The sequence below is a fragment of the Theobroma umbraticum genome, unplaced genomic scaffold, assembly GCF_002168275.2.
Source record: "Theobroma umbraticum cultivar Fairchild unplaced genomic scaffold, ASM216827v3 scaffold_95.0, whole genome shotgun sequence".
NCBI lineage: Eukaryota > Viridiplantae > Streptophyta > Magnoliopsida > Malvales > Malvaceae > Theobroma > Theobroma umbraticum.
In genome coordinates, this window is record NW_018397257.1 from 7,229,276 (window position 1) to 7,238,064 (window position 8,789).

General features: G+C 35.3%; 2 protein-coding genes across 2 annotated transcripts; both read left to right on the plus strand.

Moving 5' to 3' along the window:
* Positions 1-1,593: 1,593 nt before the first annotated feature.
* Positions 1,594-5,332, plus strand: SSL3 (strictosidine synthase-like 3). The gene is made up of 4 exons (XM_021423577.2): positions 1,594-2,201; positions 2,825-3,100; positions 3,927-4,094; positions 4,633-5,332. Exons 1-4 carry the CDS (start codon positions 1,873-1,875, stop codon positions 5,033-5,035), a joined length of 1,176 nt encoding a protein of 391 aa, XP_021279252.1. The 5' UTR covers positions 1,594-1,872; the 3' UTR covers positions 5,036-5,332.
* An 808-nt stretch (positions 5,333-6,140) lies between these two features.
* On the plus strand, positions 6,141-8,785 carry SDH6 (succinate dehydrogenase subunit). The gene is made up of 3 exons (XM_021422244.2): positions 6,141-6,424; positions 7,192-7,294; positions 8,390-8,785. The coding sequence occupies exons 1-3, from the start codon at positions 6,239-6,241 to the stop codon at positions 8,542-8,544; spliced, it is 444 nt and encodes a 147-aa protein (XP_021277919.1). The 5' UTR covers positions 6,141-6,238; the 3' UTR covers positions 8,545-8,785.
* The last annotated feature ends 4 nt before the right edge of the window (positions 8,786-8,789 follow it).

Here is an 8,789-nt window from a genome sequence, read left to right on the forward strand (position 1 = left end):
TTTTTCTTTATGTTTGTTCCCTCTCTCTCTCTTTATTGTATGAGAATAGAATCAACAGAGGAAGTATTCGAGGGCTGGAAGGAACAGTGAAAAGGTTCCCTAATAGAGCCAAAACATGCGTGCGAAGAGCCCCATCCCCCAAGAGAAAACCATATTACGTATCTAGCCAAAAAGCATTTATTTCTTTCCTTTTTTGAATTCCATCCCGTCATGCCAATGGCTATTGGCTCTTGGGCTCATCAATTCCATGTCATGGGCTTTGGGGCCGACGTTTATATATTCAATGAATATAAAAAAACAGGAAGTACTATATTTTTTCAGGTTCAACTTGATTTGATTTGATTGAAAAGCATAGATTTTAATGAAAAATAAATAAATACAAAGTTATGGAAACTACGACAAGGAAACTGATTAGAAAGGCTGATAAGCAACCAAAGATCACAAAAACTGGTCAACTGCCCATGCGCAAGATTACCCCACTTTGACATCAAATCCTATTATACGCGCAGTATATTGCTTATACCCCCAGTGCACATAACTCTCAATTGTAACTATTTCTCTCTACCCAAGTGCAATGTATATGAACTGCCAGCTAACTCAGTTCAAGAACAAGGCTCCAAAATTTATTTTCCTTTTCGATATATCATTTATGCACACATTTCCCAAACATGGATAAATACAGTTCCTATTTGACATTTTCTTGTATGTTGCTACACCTTATATGGCAAGGACCAGTGGTGATGGTTTCTCACCCATTGAATTATGCCGATTATGTTATATGGGTTATCTTAAGGGCTTAATTTCTTTGTTTTTTCTGCTAGTATCAACATCTATCTAAGAAAAATTTGAGCAACCCTTGATGGTGATCTTGAATAGTTTGAATTATACCCTACAAGATATATAGAAAAATGCTTTATACTCAAGGAATCCGTATAAAGAATCAATGGATGGCTTATATAGTTTTTCTCGATTTCTTTTTCAGGTTTTTCATCCGCTAGGAACAAATATGTTAAGAGCCCATTGGCCCAATTCCCCCAGCCAGCTTGTCCCCTAAAGTGGAAAGTTGGTCTAGAGACACAAGGTCCAAGTACATCGAAGATTATTGGACCCCATCTGTGTATGTAAGTATGTGGATTCTAGAAATAGGAGTATAGGCGGATAAACGGGGTATAGGGCGCCTGAACTCAAACTTAGACTGCGGTATTGAAGGTTAAGATCATGTTGTAAACATCTTGGAGTAGGAAGATTAGAGTTTATGGAATTGGATATGGCTATTTTCCTTGTGATTTTTGAGGATAGAAATTCAATTATATAAACAGAGGGAAGCATCTACCACTTTTATTTTGGTCCAACTAGTTTTATTTTGGATAGCTTAAGCCCAACCACTTCCATAAAAGTTTATTTTGCCCAAAACTTTGGTTCAAGAGTTCAAGCCAACTCATCGTCTAACCAACCTGTAAGTTGTGAATGCCTTTGATTATTTAACCAAAAAACAAGAGAGAGAAAGGATTGAGGAATAGCTTGACTAGTAGTTAACTATTTTTATATGTTTCAACATATTTATTTGATGTTATGAAACATTTATCATATTTGTTTCATGTTTCTGTTCACAACCCACCAAAAAAACAAGTTGTGGTACTCCATAGCGTTAAGTGCCCAACCTTCCCTACCAATAACCAGACAGGCAGCAAAAACGAGCTCTACCTAACCCTGTGTCCATCTTTCAACACAAACAAACAGAAGGGTTGTTTAAAAGCCCGGCTTTTTGGACAGCCGAGTTTTCTAAAGCCTTTTAACTTCAGCTGAAAAAAGTGATCGTTTTTTTGTTCCAAGCTTCGGGGTTTTTCCTTTGTTCCTTCGAAATTTCCGGCGATGACGCCATTGGGAATTCTTGGTATACTGTTTCTGCTGCTTGCTTTGTACTGTGGGATAGACCCTTTTAAGCACAGTGCAATCTCAGGATTTCCTGACTTTGAGGCTTACAAGGTGGATATGCCTTCATGGGAACTGTCTCCGACGGTGAGGGACAAGGATAATTTGCTTCAGAAATCAGAGATTAAGTTCTTGAACCAGATTCAGGGCCCGGAGAGCATCGCGTTTGACCCTCTTGGACGTGGTCCTTACACTGGTGTTGCTGATGGTCGGATTCTCTTCTGGGATGGAGAAAAATGGAAGGATTTTGCTTATACTTCAAGCAATAGGTGAGTTTTCAAGTTCTCGCTGATGGGTTTATGGGTTTTTTTGTCCCTTCTTTTTTTTTTTTCGGTTGCAGAATTAGCTTATGCTACATAGTCGTATTTTAGATACCTGGTAAGTAATCATTATTATGTTCTACTTGGTAGAAATTTCTATTAAAAATTCGAAATGCATCTTCATGAAAATGAAGTTATTTGATGATGAACATAATTTGAAATAACAGCTGGGAATAGTTTTCTTTAGTTAAGGAGTTTTTTGAAAGTGGTTGAACACTGAATTAAAATCCAATGAAATTATTTACACTGCTAAAAATGGTATTCATCAATTGAGATTAGAAAACTTTTCCTATTAATAAAATATTATAAAAAAAAGGCATGTCTTTCTACTTTTCGTCTTTCTCAATCTGTTAGTCAGTAAATTGTAGCTGTAATAAAGTTAAAAGTTGTTGAAGTATGGCAATTATTCTGTCAGATGGCAGTAGAAAGTTGGTCTGGTTTTCTTCTATGCTATGTGTTTTATCTTGTTGCTGATTTCTTGGAAAATCTCTCCAACTGCAAGCAGTGTTTTTGGGCATTTACCGTCAAAATATTACCCTCATAATCATTTAACTTACGTAATTTGGGATCAGGTCAGAACTATGTAACCCAAAGTCATCACCACTGAGTTACCTGCCAAATGAGCATATCTGTGGCAGGCCTTTGGGCCTTCGATTTGATAAGAACACTGGAGATTTGTACATTGCGGATGCATATTTGGGGCTGTTCAAGGTGGGTCCAGAAGGCGGATTAGCAACTTCACTTGTAACTGAGGCAGAAGGGGTGCCACTGAGGTTTACCAACGACCTTGACATTGATGAGGAAGGAAACATATATTTTACTGATAGCAGCAGCATATACCAGAGAAGGTAGGTTTCTGATGATATTTTTCTTTCTAAGATGTGGACAATAATTTTGTTGAAACTGTTACCGCTTTTAGAAAAATCATGAATTGCTGAAGCATTTTATTGAAACACAAGGGCATTGACGTGGCACCTAATCTCTAGGTCATGAACAGGATGCAGAGAGCACTATCATTTTGTTGCAAATTTAGTAATATTAACAAGCTGCTCCATAGAACCGTCTCTAGCTGTGGGGAGGAATGTGCCAAATCTTGTTGAGACTAGAGGATTTTCCATATACACAGTTTTTTTATTTAATTGATACTTCCTATTTGCACTGTGTCCTAATTTGGGTGAAAATCATTTAACTCACCGTGCTTATAAATTGCTTGATTATTTTGTCTGTGTATGCATTCCTGAGCACTTAAGGGTGTAAGGGTACTTCACATGCTATGAGATGCTCGAGAATCATGCATAGTTTTGTGTGTGACGCTTGGATGTGTGCCAGCTTTTAAACTGTTGGAAGTGTTTGTTAAAAAGAAGAAGAAGAACTCTTGGTAAAGGATAGCACTTTTAAATAACCAATTGATTTTCATAGATAAAAATTTATATATTCTAACCATTGATATATTGAAACTTTGCAAATCCCTACTGAAAAACATCTTTGTAAGTTTAGTTATACTTATTTTGATCGAAATGTGAACCTTCCAAGAGCACATTTGCAACTTCTGAGAGTCAAACTGAGCAAATTTTCTGTTTGCTCCAGTAATGTTGCATTGCATATATATGTTCCTCCCATTAAGACCCCGTCATGCAGATTATCAGTTCGTACTAATGCAGTAATAATGTTCAGGAACTTCATGCAGCTGGTTTTTTCTTCTGAGAGTAGTGGGAGGCTTCTGAAGTATAATCCACATACAAAGGAAACCACTGTCCTTGTGAGAAATATCCAATTTCCTAATGGTGTATCCTTAAGCAAGGATGGTTCTTTTCTTGTCTTTTGTGAAGGATGTCTCGGCAGGTGAGCTTGCTTCTGAATTTAGTTGCCTTTGATGTGCCATGGCCAATTCTAAATTTACTCAAAAGCTTTTCATTTAGATTTAAGTCCAATGGTGGCTTTTAACACTGCTAGAACCATTTTGATTCAACTGATGCATTGAAAGCACATAATGCTCAAAAAGAAGGGAAAATAAAAGGAGGTAGATTCTGCTTTGGGAATTTTGAAAAGATCACGTTAGACAATGGAAGTTGCAACAGGTGTTTAGAAGTTTTTTTTTTTTTTCACCGTGTTTTTTTTTTTTGCAAAAGAATTTATCATACTTGAGTGTGTTGCAATATGATTCTGATCAAATTTGGGCAAATAGGCTATGCTATTATGTGGACAAAAGTAAGAAAAGCGGCATTTTTGTTGTAGTTTGCTTTGATCATTCAGTGCTAGGATTTCGGAGGAGATGTAGATTTTAAGAAACTCTCATGAGCATTCAAAACTCAGTTCTTAATAGTTGAAGAAATAACTATTACCTGTTTCTATGTGATGGTTTGATATCTGTTAAATGCAGATTACACAAGTACTGGTTGAAAGGTGAGAAAGTAGGGACTTCAGAGGTCTTTGCCATCTTACCAGGATTTCCCGACAATGTCCGCACGAATAAAGATGGTGAATTTTGGGTAGCAATTCACTGTCGCAGGTCCATTTACGCTCATGTATTGGGATTATACCCAAAACTTAGGAAATTCCTTCTAAAGCTACCCATCTCTTCAAAGATTCAATACCTGCTTCATGTTGGGGGTAAGTTGCATGCAATAGTTGTCAAATACAGCCCAGAGGGAAAGCTGTTACAGATTTTAGAGGATAGTGAGGGAAAGGTTGTCAGAGCAGTTAGTGAAGTTGAAGAGAGGGACGGCAAACTATGGATAGGGAGTGTTCTCATGCCGTTTGTTGCAGTTTATGACTTGGCTTAAGTTGACTCACTTGGCATGCTGAATGTGTCCATCTTCATTTTTGGCTATGTTTCCCCTTGAAAAGTCAGAAATCTTTGAAGATCTGAAGTGTGCTACTGTAGTATACATCTTTTAATTTGATTTCTAGGTGTATACTTGTTATCGGTGTGGCTTTATCAGAGAGAAGTTAGACTTTATTACTGCAATTGCAAGATTTCTTGTTTAAACAACAGTCAAAAACACCCGCCTTCCCTGCCCCGGACATAGTTTATGTCTCCAACAATTTTTGTTATTTAGGCTATGTTAATTCTGCTTGAATTACCTCTTCTTTTTCTTTTTCTTTTTCATTTTTCTCTCTTTACTTGTCTAATGCCTGGGGAAACGCAATGAGAATAGTTCTTCCATGGCAGGACTTCATCCTAGATAATCAAATACAAGTACCAAAATCTAACATCTTACATTCATATTCCAAATAAATCTAAAATCTATGAATGCATTGAATATTTTTAATATCTTAAAGAACCAATCATAATATGAAATTGTTGTTAACAGTATGGGATATTAAATATCTCTTATTTATTTTATTGTTTTAATTAAAATCATAAATAATTTATCTAAAAATTTAATAATTAAAAAATTAGCCTAATATTCAAAAAAATACCTGAATTATTTAAAGAAAAGTCAATTAAACTCTCATTCTTTTATTAGGTGAAATAAATTCTTATGAGTTAATTGTTATTTATTAAAATATTCATTATCATTTAATATTAATGTAACGTTAATTTGATGTTGATATGGGATGTAAAAAATATTGTAAGATTACGTTATATCAACATACTATATTTTCATTCGAAATAACATATTAATATGTTATATTAGAATAACGTTAAGTCACGTAATATAAAATAATAAATAATATTTTAATTAAAAAAATCATTAGTTATTAAAATTCATTTGAATCAAATTAAAATTTAAAATTTATTTAAGTCAAAATAAAAATAAATGTAATAAATACATAAAATTTGTTTAATTTTTTTAAAATATTATGTCAAAAATTTGACACGTGAAAAAATGATTGGTGAGTGCCCTCATTGTACAAGATGCGAACCGCACCCCATCTAAAGGCGAGGGGGCTGAGGAATCCCACTAGGAGAAAGCGAGAGATCAATTAATTCGATAGAAAAGAGGAAAAAAAGGAAAGGAAAAGAAGAAGAGGAGAAAAAAATGGGCGAGTCATCATCAGAGTCATTCTTGAAGAAGTACTGGGAAGGCTACAAAGAATTCTGGGCAGAACGATTTCCATTCACTGAAATCTATTCAAGATTCATCAAGCGTGAAGAGTCTCTTCCTCCTTGGTCTGAATCCGATGTCCATGAGTTCATCGCTTCTGAGCCCGTTCATGGCCCCACCGTAATCATTTCCTTCGTTTCCACTTTTGGGATGTTTTTGCGTATTGCGTTCTTTGATTTAGTTCAAACTTTAGTAGATTTAATCATTTTGACTATACCCTTTTCTTTTGTTCTTGTTTTCTTATGATTTTTGTTCTCAAAAAAATTATCTTTACCTCAGCTTTTTGATATAGTTGGTATATGTTTACTGTTGGGAGATATTCAAGATTAGTCTCGTTTCTTTTTAGCTTCTTCAATAATTTTTTCCAGGTACCCTTTTCGTATTTCTTTTATTCTTCCTGATGTGAAAATAGTTTCTTTTCCTCTTCATGTACGAGCTTTTGTTTTGATTTATTATGGGGTGGAGTTTATGGGTTAGAATTATTGAGTTTTCCTGACTTGCTAAGCTACACTGTAGAGCTTCTGGGTATTTGAGTTAGTTTTAATTGGAGAGAAGTTCATATCAATGCAAATTTCATTATGTTTATATATATGAACATATGTTTATATATATGAACATATGTTTATATATATGAACATATGTCTATCTCCGTGCTCTCCTTGTGATTTTATCTTTAGTCTTTGCAAATGTTAAAGCTTGAAAGTACTAGCAAGAGTGGGATTTTTTTAATTGATTGAAAGTTTATTGGGTAAGTTATTGTTAAAGATTGAATAGTATTTCCATAAGGTAGATATACGCAGATAAAGTTATTGCCACTTCATTATGGTAGTAGCAATACTACAACATACTTTCCTGCAAATGCTTAATTTTGTTGTTTCGTTTTTCAGTTGAAGACTGCTAGGAAGGCAACAAACATTGCCTTAGCAGGAGGTGCTATTGGAGCAATATCAACTGCTGGTTTGGCCTGGAAATATTCAAGGAGTTTACATGGTAATCTACTTCATATTCTCTTTGATCAAACCTTTTATGCTGTAAAGTAGTTGGAAGAAAAGTCAAAATATAGATTGCTATGAATATGAAAATCCCAGTTTCTTTAAGAATTAGGAGAGCATGTGGGAGGATGCCCCTTTTGTGGATTGCATTGTTAAGCTGATATGAATATATAATACTATCAGGAATTCACGAATGATTTCCAATAGGTAGTGAAAGAAGGTTATGAGGCAATGGTAAGTACATAAACCATCTCTCTGTTCTGTATGAGTCGTAATCTCTTTTGTTTTATGTATTCTCCTTGTAAACTGATGTTCTTTAGTTTCTTAGAAGTTTTTTCTGTCTTCTTGGCCTGTCTAGGTCTTACTAGTAGCTTTCTTTACTGTTTTGGGAGCACTATGAGTACTAGGTGATGGTCTAGCTTGTTTCCTTGCTTGTGGTTTTCTTTTTCTTTCATGCTTTCATTCTTTATTTCTGTTTTGTCCAATGAGAAATAATAATCCAATTAAAGTAGATCAGCAGGAGAGACACCAAAAATTGAAGGAGAAAATACAATTTAGCTGAGTATTCCAGATACAAGAACACGAAAAACCTTGAGAAGGATGAAAGTTAGTAGAAATGATAAACCAAGAATATACTCATTTTAAAATGTCTACTTGAGTTAGATGCTGGCTTAAAATGCCTTCCTTTGTCCCGTACTTATTCCCTTACATAAAATCATCTCTGAACTGGAATTTAGTACTCTTCACAGGAATGGAAGGTATTCCAAGGGGCTTGCCCGCTATGCCCTTCCCTACCCACTATAGCATGCAATTACCTTGCGATTATAATTTTGCTTTGTAAGTCCTATATGATGCTCGCCCATATAGTTTCAGTTGGATTTAAATTGATGGACTGCTTAAAAGAGTTAGAACCTTGGCTGGATTGAGTGTGGTGGTCATAGGACTCTTTTCTGCATTAGTCATTCCAAAACTTTGCATTGACAAAAATATTCTTTGTTGCAATTTTTTTCCCATATTATAAATCACGGTTACAACTTGGTTTGTCTGATGTAATGAGACAAAGGGAAGCTTCTCACCCCTATTTTTCTGTTAGGTGCTGGACTGTCTTTCGCAGCAGGAGCTGTCTTTGGTTGGACATTTGGACAAGAAATTGCAAACCACTGGTATCAACTCTACAGGTTGGACACAATGGCTGCACAGGTCAAATTTATGGAGTGGTGGGAAAACAAGTGTCAGAGGCGGTCTTGAACTCAGCGCGATGTTGAAAGCAGCACCAAGACTTGGTTTCCATTTGCTTAATAATGACAACATGTTCAAAATACAATGTTTGGTTCGATGCATGGGCTTTTTGTTAGAAACTTTGCGTTCGAGTTTGACAGATTAGAAGCAAATTGATGGAAGTAGTTGTTTACAATACATGTCCTAATAAATTGCTTCACTTCCACAATGGTTGGTATTATTATAAAATTTTCTTATCCCTTTGGTCAAAGCTA

What these genes read in the sequence shown, in the direction of transcription:
- SSL3 (XM_021423577.2), top strand. Translation starts at nt 1,873, where the DNA reads ATGACGCCATTGGGAATTCTTGGTATACTGTTTCTGCTGCTTGCTTTG. An exon ending in AGCAGCATATACCAGAGAAG is followed by an intron (nt 3,101 to 3,926) that starts GTAGGTTTCTGA and finishes AATAATGTTCAG; the next exon opens with GAACTTCATGCAGCTGGTTT. An exon ending in TGTGAAGGATGTCTCGGCAG is followed by an intron (nt 4,095 to 4,632) that starts GTGAGCTTGCTT and finishes TGTTAAATGCAG; the next exon opens with ATTACACAAGTACTGGTTGA.
- SDH6 (XM_021422244.2), top strand. Translation starts at nt 6,239, where the DNA reads ATGGGCGAGTCATCATCAGAGTCATTCTTGAAGAAGTACTGGGAAGGC. An exon ending in AGCCCGTTCATGGCCCCACC is followed by an intron (nt 6,425 to 7,191) that starts GTAATCATTTCC and finishes TTCGTTTTTCAG; the next exon opens with TTGAAGACTGCTAGGAAGGC. An exon ending in ATATTCAAGGAGTTTACATG is followed by an intron (nt 7,295 to 8,389) that starts GTAATCTACTTC and finishes TTTTTCTGTTAG; the next exon opens with GTGCTGGACTGTCTTTCGCA.